Source organism: Colletotrichum fructicola (assembly GCF_000319635.2).
Source record: "Colletotrichum fructicola Nara gc5 chromosome Unknown KSG_Nara_v1_contig04, whole genome shotgun sequence".
Taxonomy (NCBI): Eukaryota; Fungi; Ascomycota; class Sordariomycetes; order Glomerellales; family Glomerellaceae; genus Colletotrichum; species Colletotrichum fructicola.
The window spans coordinates 5052090-5066117 of NW_027094054.1; the positions used below are offsets into that span (position 1 = coordinate 5052090).

At 51.2% G+C, this 14028-nt stretch overlaps 7 protein-coding genes across 7 annotated transcripts; 4 read left to right on the plus strand and 3 right to left on the minus strand.

Moving 5' to 3' along the window:
- Positions 1 to 444: 444 nt before the first annotated feature.
- CGGC5_v008231 (L-pipecolate oxidase) lies at positions 445 to 2109 on the plus strand (the record flags this gene model as incomplete). The annotated part of the gene is made up of 6 exons (XM_066151991.1): positions 445 to 885; positions 957 to 1272; positions 1331 to 1556; positions 1624 to 1740; positions 1787 to 1904; positions 2047 to 2109. The coding sequence occupies 6 exons, from the start codon at positions 445 to 447 to the stop codon at positions 2107 to 2109; spliced, it is 1281 nt and encodes a 426-aa protein (XP_066008612.1).
- A 1743-nt stretch (positions 2110 to 3852) lies between these two features.
- RSB1-8 (Sphingoid long-chain base transporter RSB1) lies at positions 3853 to 4902 on the minus strand (the record flags this gene model as incomplete). The annotated part of the gene is made up of 3 exons (XM_032024940.1): positions 3853 to 4012; positions 4072 to 4146; positions 4205 to 4902. 3 exons carry the CDS (start codon positions 4900 to 4902, stop codon positions 3853 to 3855), a joined length of 933 nt encoding a protein of 310 aa, XP_031892248.1.
- A 1553-nt stretch (positions 4903 to 6455) lies between these two features.
- Positions 6456 to 7705, plus strand: PUT3-5 (Proline utilization trans-activator; the record flags this gene model as incomplete). Its single annotated transcript, XM_032024964.2, has 3 exons — positions 6456 to 6549; positions 6602 to 7047; positions 7106 to 7705. 3 exons carry the CDS (start codon positions 6456 to 6458, stop codon positions 7703 to 7705), a joined length of 1140 nt encoding a protein of 379 aa, XP_031892156.2.
- A 154-nt stretch (positions 7706 to 7859) lies between these two features.
- Positions 7860 to 8386, plus strand: CGGC5_v008234 (uncharacterized protein; the record flags this gene model as incomplete). The annotated part of the gene is made up of 2 exons (XM_066151992.1): positions 7860 to 7929; positions 7989 to 8386. The coding sequence occupies 2 exons, from the start codon at positions 7860 to 7862 to the stop codon at positions 8384 to 8386; spliced, it is 468 nt and encodes a 155-aa protein (XP_066008611.1).
- Positions 8387 to 8859: 473 nt separating this feature from the next.
- CGGC5_v008235 (Secondary metabolism regulator LAE1) lies at positions 8860 to 10267 on the plus strand (the record flags this gene model as incomplete). Its single annotated transcript, XM_032024975.1, has 7 exons — positions 8860 to 8943; positions 9009 to 9058; positions 9113 to 9247; positions 9304 to 9370; positions 9435 to 9475; positions 9529 to 10164; positions 10210 to 10267. The coding sequence occupies 7 exons, from the start codon at positions 8860 to 8862 to the stop codon at positions 10265 to 10267; spliced, it is 1071 nt and encodes a 356-aa protein (XP_031892157.1).
- Positions 10268 to 10643: 376 nt separating this feature from the next.
- On the minus strand, positions 10644 to 11585 carry CGGC5_v008236 (uncharacterized protein; the record flags this gene model as incomplete). Its single annotated transcript, XM_032024986.1, has 1 exon — positions 10644 to 11585. The coding sequence occupies one exon, from the start codon at positions 11583 to 11585 to the stop codon at positions 10644 to 10646; it is 942 nt and encodes a 313-aa protein (XP_031892158.1).
- Positions 11586 to 12469: 884 nt separating this feature from the next.
- Positions 12470 to 13601, minus strand: Pnpla8-6 (Calcium-independent phospholipase A2-gamma; the record flags this gene model as incomplete). Its single annotated transcript, XM_032024997.2, has 2 exons — positions 12470 to 13121; positions 13189 to 13601. 2 exons carry the CDS (start codon positions 13599 to 13601, stop codon positions 12470 to 12472), a joined length of 1065 nt encoding a protein of 354 aa, XP_031892151.2.
- Between the last annotated feature and the right edge of the window lie 427 nt (positions 13602 to 14028).

The window sequence follows — 14028 nt, forward strand, 5'->3', positions numbered from 1 at the left end:
CGCTCGTGGAATCCTTGTTGGTTGATGGGCATTGTGCAGTATCTCTTGGACCAGGGGTCTTCCGCGGCAAGGTGACGCATTTGCCTAGTCTGCCGCTAATCGACGTCGGACTTGGGGGGTACAACCATGCGTGGTATTGTTGGCCGTCTCACTTTGAATTGCTCTTCATTGTGGATCGATTGACGTCCGCAAACGCGGGGAAAGTTGGGTACTACACAATGCACTTTGCGGTGTGCTTAAGCCGATGCGCTCGCCGAAGATTGCGTCGGCTTCATGATCGGTCCAGTTTGCTTTGTGAGCCGAACGCAATTCGGTGTGTTGTAGCCATTTATAGTTGACCGCGTGGAAGTGCCGCCAGAATAGAGTTGAATCAACCAAACCCCAAGAACCGACTTTACACCAGCAGCTTTGCAGCAACAAACATCACAATCCACCTCAACCATAATGTCTAAACCATCCGTTCTCATCGTGGGAGGCGGTGTCTTCGGTACATCCACGGCATACCACATGTCCCTACGTGGATACAGCTCAGTCACAGTCCTCGATCGGTTCGATGCGCCCTCCAAAGATTCAGCAGCGACCGACTTGAACAAGGTCGTCCGCGCCGACTATCCCAACCCGCTGTACGCCAAGCTCGGCGACGAGACCATGCGGGAGTGGACCAATCCCAGCTCCATCTTCGCAGGCATGTACCGCGAGACGGGGTGGATCATGAGCGGGCACAGCATGACCCGGGGATGGCTCCACAGCGCCGTTGAGACCGCGAAGAAGGCCGGCCGTGAAGGTGTCAAGTTCATGTCGACGGAAGAGATGAAACAGAGGTGGCCTGTCCTGACGGGCGACTTCCCGGACTGGACGAATCTCTGGAGTCCTGTAGCTGGTTGGGTGAGTTGCTTGTCAATTATGATTGGTATCACTGAATGTTGTGTTGTGAACTGACGTGGGACTTGTTCTAGGTGCCATCCGGTCAGGCGCTCTTGAGAATGGCCAACGCCGCGAAAGCGCAGGGTGTCAAGTACATTAGCGGAGAAGCCGGATACGTCAAGAAGCTGCTGTATGACAGCGACGGAACCTGCAAAGGCGCTATCGCTGCAGATGGAAGTATTTACACGGTTGACATTGTCGTGCTCGCAACTGGTGCCAACACGGCGACGCTAGTGGACGCGAAGAAGGAGGTTGTGGCACAAACGTCTGTCATCTGTGTGATGAAGCTGGAGCCACACGAGGTTGAGAAGTACAAGGACATCCCCATTATCGACGACTTTGAACAAGGTCAGTTAACGTTCCCCGCATCGGGTGGGACTTGGGATGGAATCCTGACATACGCTAGGCATCATCTTCCCACCGGATGAGAACGGGTTGATCAAACTCTGCAGTGTGCGCTTGCTCACGAACTATCGCAACCGATATGTCGCCGGGGCTTCCGTGACACATTCTCTTGGAGACTACCCAGATGACGGGTGCCCCAAGGAGATTGAGGATGAGATGCGGACCTTCGTGCGTGAGATAATTCCAGAACTGGCTGATCGGCCATTCGTTTCCACCAAACTTTGCTGGTAAGTCGGAAGATCGTCTTGATGCATGCAAGTAGATGGCAGGTGCAATGGCTGACACTGAGAACAGGGATGGAATTGCGTCGGACTTGAACTTCAGAGTCTGCCCGTACCCGAACACCAAAAACCTCTTCGTCGCAACAGTCGGCTCTAATCATGGCTTCAAGTTCTTGCCAATCATTGGCAAGTATGTTATTGATATGTTGGAGGGCAAACTGAGTGAGGATTACAAGGAGTTATGGTCTTGGAAGAATGGCCGAGTTCCTGAGGGCACACAAGATCCCCACCCTTGGCCTCTTCGAGATCTTTCTGACTTATCGGGTTGGCGAAGCCGTAATGCTGCAGGAGGCGGTAAGCTGCCATGGACTTGGAGCCGTCTTTGAAAGCATACATAAAAACAAGATGAGAAGCATTATAGTAATTCAAGCACATAACCTCCAGAGGTTGGGAATGAGTCTTTAGAAAAACCTATCAGCTGACCTCAGGTTAACAGACCAGTCGCTCTACGAAATTTCTCTCCGCAATCCCCGACCCACCACAAATCCCTAAGAGATGACAGAATAGCACAGTAGCTCTGCAAGATTTGCAATGCCATCGAATCCCTCATCTGTATGAGGGTTATGAAGTCATCAGAGACACTTGTGGGCCAGCCTCCAACGAGCCGAAACTCAGGGGCTTGCCTAACTAAAGATGGTCGTAATTGAATGATAGCGTCCTTCAGCACTGGATTCTTGGCAGCAGTTTGCAGACCGGCCAGTGCTGACAGTTCGGATTCAAACCCTGGCGTCTCTAAATCTCGCGGCTCGTACAAAAGCTTTGCTAACTCTTGGCTATGAGGCGCTTTCCCTACTGACGCCCACAGAGCCCGTTTTCCTCGTAATGCGGCAAATATTTCAAGGACGTTGGTAAGTTTGAAATTTTCTCTAGTAGTTTGCAGTTGAGCAAAAGTCAAGATGCATATGATGGCAGAAAACATGACCAGAGGTTCATGCTCGGCAGTGGTATCTTCAAGGTACTGTAGCTGGTGGCGGAACAGTTGTAGCCCAAGTTGCTGATGATGGAGAGCTCGTACGTAGACTTGACTCCGCGGCATGTCTTCAACGCTGCATGTGGAGTTTGCGAGATGAGTCCCGGCCAGGGCAAGAATACCATGCATCAACAAAGGTTGATCATAGGCCAGGTTCGGTATCGAGTGTTGCCAGATATGCTGTGCGTCCGGGATCAAGGACAAATATCTCGCTGTTGATGTGGAGAACTGGTGCATCAACTTCATGTCCAGCGCGTCGAACGTGAGTTGGACCATCGATGGAATGTCTTTTCCCACGATGCAATTTTCGGGGCTGCTGATTGGGGGAGATATATCTGCAATATTCGCCGCTTTGGAGTACGGGTCTGCCCATGCATATGAGCAGCTCTTTCCGAATCGCTGACAATTCCTGCATTTTGGGTACGTTTCGTCGCACTGACGAGCTTCATGTTAGCCCAGAGTCAAACAGTGAATTCAATGGCCTTGCCTTGACGCGACGAGCCTTGCACTGAGCACAGCCTAAACGCGACTTTGCGTGTGGACGTCGACTCGGCATGACTGCAGGACCTCGGATCCTCGACAGATAGAGGGTTTGCAAGTTGAAATGAGGAAAGGTGTACGAAAAAGTACGACAACGCCTAGATTTATGTGCGGTGCTTGATGTTGGCGGCGCGGCGTCAGCAGCTGAGCCACTGACTGTGTAGCGCTGACGGGCTGATGTCTTACCTAGCGGCTTAGTGACTTGCAGCATTCGTGACCTCTTCTGCGCCCATATCTTAAGACCGGGCATCCAGTCACCCAAGATTTTGAATGCGGTTGACTTGTCTCTAACGTGGAAGACTGCAAACTCCCATCCGGCTGGTCCGGAAGATTGCTTGGGTAGCGTTCGTGATTTTACGGTCGGGAGTCTTGGCTTTCGGGCTATGGTTCGTCAATCCCTCCACGCACGGGCGGAAATTCGCTTGGTTGACTTACTCGGACAGATTGAAATCCCGATTGCTAGGTGAATAGGTGTATGTATTGTCTGCCCTCAATCTATTTGGCTTCTGTAGTCTCTGAACCAATCATAACTTACAGCAACTCAATCCCAAACTCCCATGCAATCCGAACACTCTGTCGGAGCAATCCATAGTATAATCTATCAAAAACCAACATGAAGCATCTGCCGGACGCATTGGCCAAAGTCTCGGCGCAACCAATCACAACCCCCATTAACGGTATTGGAGCCTGTGTTACTAGAGAATGTTGATGTAGTGGTAGACACGGCGTAGATCATGAGGAGGCGGGTACGCTTCCCAAAGGATATTCGGAGTCGACCGGCTGGGTGCTCTTAGCCTGGATCTTCGAGGTCTCTCCTTTACGAGAGCTGATGGCAGGGAAGAAGATTCCGGGATGCGCAATTGACATTAGAAGACACGCAATTGCAATCATCCTAAAAGTCTAGGTCAACATCGAAACCGCCCCAAATACATTGAGTCGTAATAAACTTACATGCCATCGAGGACAATAAACTCCTCTTCTTTGCGCATAAGTGGGTTGCCCCAACCGCCAGCCACTTCCGGGAGACTACATACCAGACAGTTAGTAACAATCCTGTCGCTGTATGTTCTCAAACGCGTCTTACCGGTAGATGCATCTGATAAAAATGGCGATAAATGCTGCCGCGGAAGCAGACAGATAGTAGCGGAACATCCAACTAGGCTGCGCTGGCTGGTTCCACGCACTTGAATCATTTGACCCACGACTCCTGTTTTTAAACGTCCGCCAGGCAAAGTCCAAAGCGAGTAAGCCGCAGATACCCATCGTGACGACCTGAACCGCGATTCCAGCAATCATGATGTTGTTTCCCGTCTCGGCCGCGCTTCCTCCGTCGCTAGAGGATGCAGCCGCACCGCCGGCCGCCTGCATGAGAAAGCTGATTGCGTCGCAGCTGATGAAAATCCAAGTGTACCATTTCGGGGCAAGACGGGAATTCTCCGGGCCGATGTAGAGGACGAGGTGCTTAAGCGTGAGGTAGATTCCCGCGGCTAGGAACGACGGGGCGAGTATGAGGCAGATGACTTGCAAACGGAAGCCGACGCCGCTCCAGGGTTTCTTGCTCATCATCAGTCGGCCGATGTATCCCAGTGCTTCGAGCAGACAACCAATGACCATGACGGTCGTAAACACACGGAGCCGATATTTGACGCCGAGGAAAAGCTGTGATACAGTGCAGAGAATGAAGATGGCTAACAGAAAGGCGTTGCCGCCGACATTTGGGTAATAGCCATAAACCGTAGCCTCAACTGGGCAATTAAGGGTAATTTCGGTGCATTTACTCATTTTGAAGAATTGTTTTTGCCGTGGAAGATTTAATATTGATGAGATATAGTATGATAGGGTTTCGGATTCTAAAGGATTGTGGAAGACATGGTTTTATATTTGTTGAACATCTTGAAAGAATTGTCTACTCCTCCTGCTTTGAAAAGCACATCAAGATCGTAAGGCTCCTCGAATGAGCCGTATGCCGTAATTCGTTCATCGTAGACTAAGAATTTCCGCAATCACGAGAGTTGAGGCTTGTGGACAACTAGAGCCATGAAGGATTTCCTAGGATTCAAACGGGATCTGCGCGGTAAACCGTCTCGTTCCTCGTACACTAAACTCGTTCTGCACTAGTTCCCCCCTGGCAGTGCTCCGGTAGCTCCCACTACTTCACACGTGTCGTTGAAGCCGTAAAAGATCCCCAAAACAATACATCATTTCCTTGGAAGTGACAAGACTTCTTCTTTGACCGTGATATGAGAGCGGAAGAGGACCCGGAGGCCGAGATGGTGCAATGATGAGCCGATCGATGAGCGCCGGAAATGCTGCCGCAGCTCAGCTGCGGCAATGCTTCCGGGCAGAGCAAACATGCAGCCACAACACCCTGGAATCCGACTCATCACTTTCTCATAACCGTCAGGGGGCCGAATGCACACCAAATGCCAGTGACATGCCCTTGACTTGACCATTTGGGGGAATGCGAGGTAGCCACCCGTTCCACAAACAATCATCTCCAACACCGAGTCCCAAGTCGAAGACTACCAAGATACCCCAACTTTCCAGAAACCCCAATCCCTGCATCATCAACGATTCGCAGAGCGACAGACCGCGGTGCGACACCATTACGCTGAATATCCACCACTTAGCGTCTGGGGCCGATGCATGCCGCCCCGCCTGGCATCGCTAACAGCATGTACAACCCCTCTGCGAGCTCCTTAAATGGGAAGCTGGACGCCCCGGCCGTTATCAAGACGGCCTCCGCACCCATCTCATGCGGTGTTATCGTAATTGATGTGCACGCGTCGATGCTGTTCCCTGCCACATTCCCAATAGCTTGGAACTCGCCCTCCGGTATCGCTCATGTCAATTTCGTCTTGGCGTTTGCCGTTTTGAATCACTCCCTCGCAGACTCGGGCCGTTAGCATACTCAACTGAGCAATTCAATCGGTCCGGTAACGTCATCATGGTGACAAGTCCAGCTCAGAAGGGCCGCAGTTCTGTGGCCTGCAAGGCGTGTCATGGGCAGAAGCTCAAATGCAATGGAGGTACGTCTTCCACTGCCGCTCAATGGGTAAGGTACATGGAGTTGATGAAGGATTTCAGGAACTCCATGTCAGCGCTGCCAAGTGCGCCGTCGGGAGTGTGTCTACCCGGTCAAGGAAAAGTTCACGACTGTGTCGGAGAGCTATTTGCGAATGCTCGAAAAGGAGCTGGCTTCCGTTCGGAGAGGATCAAATCAATCGCCTTCGAACCCATCACATGCACCAGAGCCTGTTCAAACAGACGTTCGGAGTTCCGACTTTGCTGCGCCCATGTCTCCTCCAAAGACCAGTAGAATCATAAAAGAAGAAATGCCGGAAGACTGCAGCACGGAAAAGTTCTTCCACACACTGCTTTCTCGGAAGGAGAAGTACACATACTCTCGTCTCAAGTTCGACTTTTTGCGTGAGTTGATCAATCAAAGACGAGAGAAAAAGACTAATGCCGAGTTCCGTAGATCCTGAGGTGCATCTCAGACTTCCCCCAAGACCATACGCATTTCACCTCCTCCAAGCTTTCGAGGAGGGCTTCAGCGAATACCATTGGTTTCTGCGCAAGGATTTCCGTGACAGACTGATGTTGACATATTCTGACCCCAGTTCCCAATCCAAAGACCGCAATTGGCTCTGCAGGGTATCTGTTGTTCTGGCTCTGGCAGAAAGCTTCAATCGCTCGCGCATGACAGCATCCACACATATGCAGCTCACGGGCGAGCAGCCTCCTAGTCCTTACGGCATCCTGCCTCCCCTATCTTCTTCACCAACGTCTAACTCGGAGTCTTCTGAAACACCACAGGCGCCACCACCACCGCCAGGGTCAGACTACTTTGAGCAGGGTTTGATGCTGCTGAAGATGTCGTCTGAGGAGCCAGTCTCAGAAGATGTTGAAGCTCTCAATCTCATTGTAAGTTGAATCCTCCACTACTCCAAGTCACCAAGAGCCAGAGCTGACCGGTTTCAAGGCTTTCTATTGCTATTCACTGAATCGGAGGAAAACGGCGTACTCATACGCTAGTCAAAGCTGTGCCCTAGCCAAGCTCCTGCAGCTTCACAAGCCAGTGACCGGTCAAACGCCAACTGACGCAGAGCAAAATGTTCGAGTCCTGAATGAGCACAGAAAGAGACTTTGGTGGACGTCATATTGTATGGACCGAATGATCAGTACCGAGTTGGGAGTGTCGCCCGCTCTTGCATCTGTCCCCGAGGGAATGCAACTACCGTGCTCAGCTGGGCTCACTCCTGAAGACTTGGAACAGTTCTCGGATCCAAGTCTTCTGACTGCGTCAACTCAGCTGTGCGAGATAAAGCGTCATGTTGTAATCACTGCCGCGCAACATTCAGACGTGGATGACGAGAGACGACTGAACATTATCAAACCTTGCATCGACATGCTTCAGGATTGGAGAGCTAACTTACCGAGCAACATGACCTTCACGTTTGAGGATAGCCTTCCTACCAGACTAATGGAAGCGCAATACGGGCGGATCCTGGCCTCGATCTATATGAGATACCACCAGGCAGGTCTCGATCTTGGCCAGTGGCCTATTAGACACTGTTACTAACCATTCATAGTGTTCCATCTTACTCCTGAGACCTCTCTATCTTCAACGACTTTCATCCATAGTCCAGACACGTCGACTTAATAGTCAGCAAACAAGCTCTGGTCGCTCAGGCGTTCCATCAATTGGTGGAGGAGACGCAATGAAAGCTGTCAAAATGCAATGTCTTCAGGCAGCTCGCAACAATTGCAAGATTCTCCTAGGTCTTTGGAATTACGACAAGATCGGTAAGTGCTGACCACTTTCCGCGATTCACATGAATACTCATAGGGTGCCTCTCCAAAAGCAAAATTCGGATACTGGGAATCCCTCCATCTTTTCTCTGGATTGTCTATCCTAGCTCTCGCGCGCGTATCACTCAATTTCGACCGAGTCTCAAGCCCTTCCTCAGAAGATCATGATGTGGCCCTCTACTCTCGGACGAGAGAGCTTCTTCGAGAGATGGCCCGCGTCGGTAACCCCGCTGCGAAAGACCACGACGCATTGCTATCCGATGTCGAGGCGATGGTTATGAGGGTTCAAGAAGAGGAGCGGTTGGCCGAGCAGACGACAACGGAGATCGAAACTCCCAACGAGAATTCGACCTTTTCTGACTTCATGTTCGCGGACATGGGCAGCGAGCAACAGATCTGGTGCGACACGGATTGGGAAAATATACTGAGCTCGTATACTCAAGGCATATGACGTCCCGTATGAATATTAAGCATTTACGAGAATTTGCACTCATAGAACGATGCTTCAGTAAAAGTCGCCCACGTGGCTGGTCCCGATTGCAATGGGCAGGGGGTTGACAGGATGCTGGAGACAAACACAGGCTGGGTACCCGTAACCGGCTCTAACCCCGTGCCTCACCCGGCCAATAGTCGTAATTTGCTTCACAGCTGCCATAAAAGGCTGAGAAGCCGCAGTGAGCAAGGCTTTTCATTCGCCGGGGAAGCCGGGTTGGTTAGTATTCTTAGCGAGCCCAGCCGACATGCAGGTGTGCATGCATGGAGAACCAACAGACAAATAACGAACCACTTTCGAAAAGAGGAGGGTCCCTCTGCGGGGTTTTATTTTCACAACTCGTCTTTTGGGCTTGAACCAAACCTTCGGATTTTGTTCCCTGATTTTCTTTTTCCACATCGTTTCACCTCAGAACTCTAATACTAGTCGCGATGTCTGCCTCACCAACTCAAGCCGCTGTGCCAACTGGCTCGCCGCCCCCAGCCAACGTCCCCGACGACGGACCCATCAATGCTGTGGGTTCTTATAGAGCCCACTCACGTTCTCCACGAGATGGCAGCTAACTTGAAAACGCCGATAGGATGTCGCCGCCGACGAGACTGACAACGAGTCTCAGGCGGAGACGGAGAGGTAACGATACCCAGGCGAATGCCAGAAGTTACTCATCGACTGACCTTTCCGCAGCATTCGCACATCTTCGACCGCGTCTTTGAGTGAAAGTATTACCGAGTACCGTCGCATTCATGGGCGTACCTACACCCAGAAGACCGATTACTGGGGGCCCAATGACGAAAGGCAGAACGAGGGGCTGGAGATTAAGTATGGTATACAAATATGAGCTTGTCACGACGAGTACTAACACCACATTCCCACAGCCACTACTGGATGACCTTGTTCCTTGGCGACAAACTGTTCCTCGCACCCCTTGGCGACAGCCCTCAGGTAATATGAAGCGGGCCTTGAGAAGACGCCAAATGAACAAATGGATGGTTGACGATCTGAGCAGAATGTTCTCGATGTTGGCACTGGAACTGGGATTTGGGCCATGTGAGTTCACACATCTGAGATGCGATGGGAACGCCGCTTAACCATCTTTTTAGCGACTTTGCCGATGAGTTCCCGTCAGCCGATGTCATCGGAGTTGACATTTCGCCTATTCAGCCCGGCTGGGTCCCGCCTAACTGCAAATTCCAAATCGACGACATTGAACAGGATTGGACCTTCCCCGACTCTCACTTCGACTTTGTCCATGTTCGAAACATGGAAGGCAGCGTATCCAACTGGGTAGACTTCTACAAGAAGGCCTTCGAGACTATGAAGCCCGGCGGCTACATCGAGATCAAGGAGATGGATATTGAGTGCCGCTCCCAGATCCAGACTCTTCCCGAGGACCACCCTTTCAAGAACTGGCGCAAGTTCCTTAGCCAGGCTTGTGACAAGATCGGCAAAATCCCAAACCAGGTCCACGATCACGGCATTGCTAAGGCTCTCCGCGAGGCTGGTTTCAGTGACATTGTCGAAAAGAAGTGGCCTATCCCTATCGGCCCATGGGCTAAGGATCCCACGTTGAAGGAGGTCGGCACGTCATCCTTAGAGTTTCTCGACCAGTCGCTGGAGGGATTCGGGACATTTTTGCTCAAGGAGATTCTTGGCTGGGAGTATGCAGAGGTCATCGTTTTCATCAGCGAAATGAGAAAGGCCCTGAAGGATACCAGTATTCAGCCGATTATGGAACTGTAAGTCTGCTTTTCGAACTAAAGTACGTTGCTAATATGTTCAAGCCATCTTGTATACGCCCGCAAGCCTGAGAAAGAGGCACCCACAGCTCCTGAAGTCTGAAGTGTAGCATTTTAGCTAGAGATCGAATCATTGAACATTCCATACTCCATACCATGACGGGGCCGCTGAACAAATGCATGTGCAACTCAAAACGTGCAACACAGGGTAATATTAGTAAGGGAGATGATGGACGGAGAGTATGATTCCTCGGATCTTTCTATATTCTGCGAGAAGCTGTTCTTGCACTGCTTCGCACTACCTTTACGTTCTTGAACCAACATCAATGTCTGACCATATGTTATGCCGACTTGCCTCATGAAGCACTGTTCTGCGTGAAATGCAAACCTAAAGACTTACCTCTTCCACTGTAACTTCCAAAGGATCATACACATGATCCCATATTCCCACGGAGGTGTGACTGATAGAGTGTGTCGTCCTACATGTCCACACTCCACGTTCCCATCCCTGCAGGGCCACCTCCCAAATCTTGCTTCAACACTCCGTGAAGCCTGCCAACCGTAGGATACTGGATGTAAGCGGCATATAACTGCTCCAAACCTATCACTCGAAACTCAAGCCTGCCTCCGGCCACAGCTTTCCAAGCCTCTTTGACCTCCTCCGCGAGGCTAAACGTCGAGAACCTGTCGCGGTGAACGGTGGCCCTCGCCAGTCCGTCGCCAGCTTCATACTGAAACAAAAAGCACCCTAATCTTCCACTAGATTTCCCCCGAGCATGATGCCACAATTCCATGATCCGTAACTGGGGCATGAGTTGTGCCTTCTGTCCCGCCGCGAGCAGAACCTCGTTCGCCAACGCAGAGTCTGCCGTTAGGCAGCTTGACGTCAGAGATAGAGTGTGAAGGCTGCGCCACGGAGCAAAACTAGACGGAAGCTTCGCGCTGAAGAAGTCGTACCCTTCTAAGGCGAAAGTAACGCAGAGTGATTCCAGACGGTGGCTTGCTTCCACCGCAGCTAGCACCAAGTCATGATCGATGTTCTTGGGGGGATCTTCGTTCAGCCATACCCTGTCGTATTCCCAAAGCGATACGGTCCGAGTGGACTTGGGAAGGTTCCTCAGCAAGGCCGTGTTTGCGGCGTCACGCTCACTCTGACTCTCGGCGTCAATGCCTGCGTAAGGCTCATATGCAACCTGTTCCAGATTCGGGAAGCATCCAAGGACTAGCCTCACGGTTTCAGGGGAAAAGCTTCGGAAGTGACGTCTGGTAAGAATGAATCTGGCCACGGCTGGGACTGGTGGCAGGACGACCTGGACATTGTTATGGGAAACCAAGTTTAGCAGGCTCCCCAGGGTACGCTTTCTCGCCCCAAGACCCCAATCATGAATCGATGAAACATTCGCCCACACCCAGTCGTCCATATCGGTTTCCAGCTTGTTGAAGCTGTGCAGAGCGTCGCTGCGTGAAGCGGCGCTGAGGTCCAACGTCACGTCACTGCTGTCCTTCCATTCGGAGAGGATGTTGAGAAGATGTATAAGATATCAACTGAATATCCTATTGTTCCGTCTCCTGGTATTTCCGTCCTCGTCAAGCTGGCATACGTCGTGGTCGTATTCTGCCAATTCAATATGTAAGCGAATCCTCTTGATGCAGCGTTCTCGTCTGCGGTCGACGATTCGGCCCAACCGCAATATGTCAGCCACTGATCGTAGCTTCAAAGACGCAAACGTTTTCTTCTCGATGATGGTCTGCCATTCTGCACCAGCCGCTACCAGTTGCAGCAGCCTCGTCGTTTTTTGTTCTTGCTGTGCCATTAGCTCCTGCTGGTACCTTCCCATTCGTCGTGCATTTTCTCGTGCCCTTTCCTCTTCCTGTATCATCACTTCTGCAATCATGAGTCTGATCTCAAACGGGAGAAAAGGTTGATTGGTTGATTGTAACGGCCTTTCTTGTTCCTCCTGGGAACTTGTTTGTCTCTTTTGAGGATCCGTTCTAGACATTTTCGACACTGGTAAGTTTTCGATTCATTGTCCTTTAAATCCAGGATTGTTGGTCGTAGAGAGTTGTCTCTGTCTGTTCCTGCTCCAAAGATAGAGGAAGGGCAATCTTTGAAGGATGAAATCCTAAAAGACGATTTATCTGGGCTTGAAGTCTCAACGTGGATGATTCAGCCATTTTACGGTTGTTACCGATCAAACTTTGCGAACTACTGCTTATCAAGGTGTGGAATATTCGGCAACGCATTGCTGATTCTTCATACAGGTACATATCTTACACTAGATCACATAAGGTAGGTAGTAAGTAGTCATGCATCCTTCGGACAGATGGCATCGACCGCCTTCTCAATCCACCCATGCGCCTTCGGATGCGTAACAGAGTTCCTCGCAAGTTTCTTCAGCAACTCCATCTTGTTGTAATCCGCGAGGCCAATTTTGTTCCTCCCCAGCGACGGGTTGAATCTGATGTACTTGGTATCAGCATGCTCAGCACGCTGATTTAGCATCGATATGTGCCGCGAAAAGTCCTTGGCCTTGGCGTTCGTGTTGGTCGAGAAGGCCATCACGGTCGACAGCACCCCTGTGATCTTGAGCAACGAGTCCTTTGGCGAATCCGCCCTCTCCCACCCCGTGCCGAGACTGATTACACAAGAGATCTTGGGCTCCGGCTCGCCTGGCTTCACTAGGTCATATCTCGAGTTCCACAGCTGGTCGATAGGATTATTGTTGAGAAGACCGCCGTCCCAAAAGGTCAATTGTCTTTTCGCTCCCTCGGGCCACTTGACCTCGGGGAAGTACGTCGGCGCGGCGGACGTCGCCCTCGTTGCGAGGCAGATTGTAATTTTGTCGCGGTGTTCTTTCATGATGTCGTTCGCTACCGAAGAGACGTAGTTGTTGTTGTCCTTGTATGTCTTCATGAGAGCTGTTTCGGCCCTATCTTGAGCTGTTGTGCAGATGATCCTATGCATTTCCATGGTCAATGATGCATCCAGAGGCTACCAATATGGGCGTCGTTTTGTATTCTCACATCTTGCCAGCCGCTGGGTGCTGAAGTAACGCATCCCCCTTCAACGTCTTGTCGTCCTTATCCAGTCCATGGTCTGCGACTACCCGTTGGACGGCTCTTTTGAGAGATTCGCCATCGAACCGGCTATTCTGGACCACGCTCTTGCTGTTGTTGACCCAGGACGAAATCTTCTCCCCTAGAAAGTCGATGGAATAGCCGTAGACCTTGGGCTTGAAGATATCTTTAGCTATTTCGTCGTACGTTTTGATGGCCTCGGTAGCGGTCATCCGAAATCGGAACAGCAAGAGGCCGATGATGCCTCCGGTGCTAGTTCCAGCAGCCAGCTCGAAATAGTCGACGGGGCGAGGCTCTTCCTTCAGGCCCCTTCTGACTTGAATGCGTTTCATGATGTTCTGCAAAACGACGAGAGACATGATTCCGCGGACGCCACCCCCGTCCAAAGCCAGTAGACGCGCTCCATTGGGGTGCTTGGTAGCGGGAGATGATGTTCGTAGTTGCAAAGTTGGAGATGTCGAAGTCGAAAGCGTATGGCATCCCCTTAGCTTAATGCTACGATGGGCCTTACATGTCGCTAGCGCTCGAGAAGACATATCGGTGATAGCTGAACGCCGTGAAAGCAATGGCGTTTCATTTACCTCGGTACCAGGCACGTATCCTCGGTGATCTCAACTGCACTGATAGAAGCCTTGATTCTAAATCGCACATGCGACTATCCTTTCTATCGTCGTGGGTCCTGATTAGAATTTTCTTATTCAATCGGCAGCGAGATGTTCCGGAATGGCGGTATGTTGGAACTGCTGTGCCGCCGGGATAATTCGGGTAGGTGCCGAGGGGGTTGCG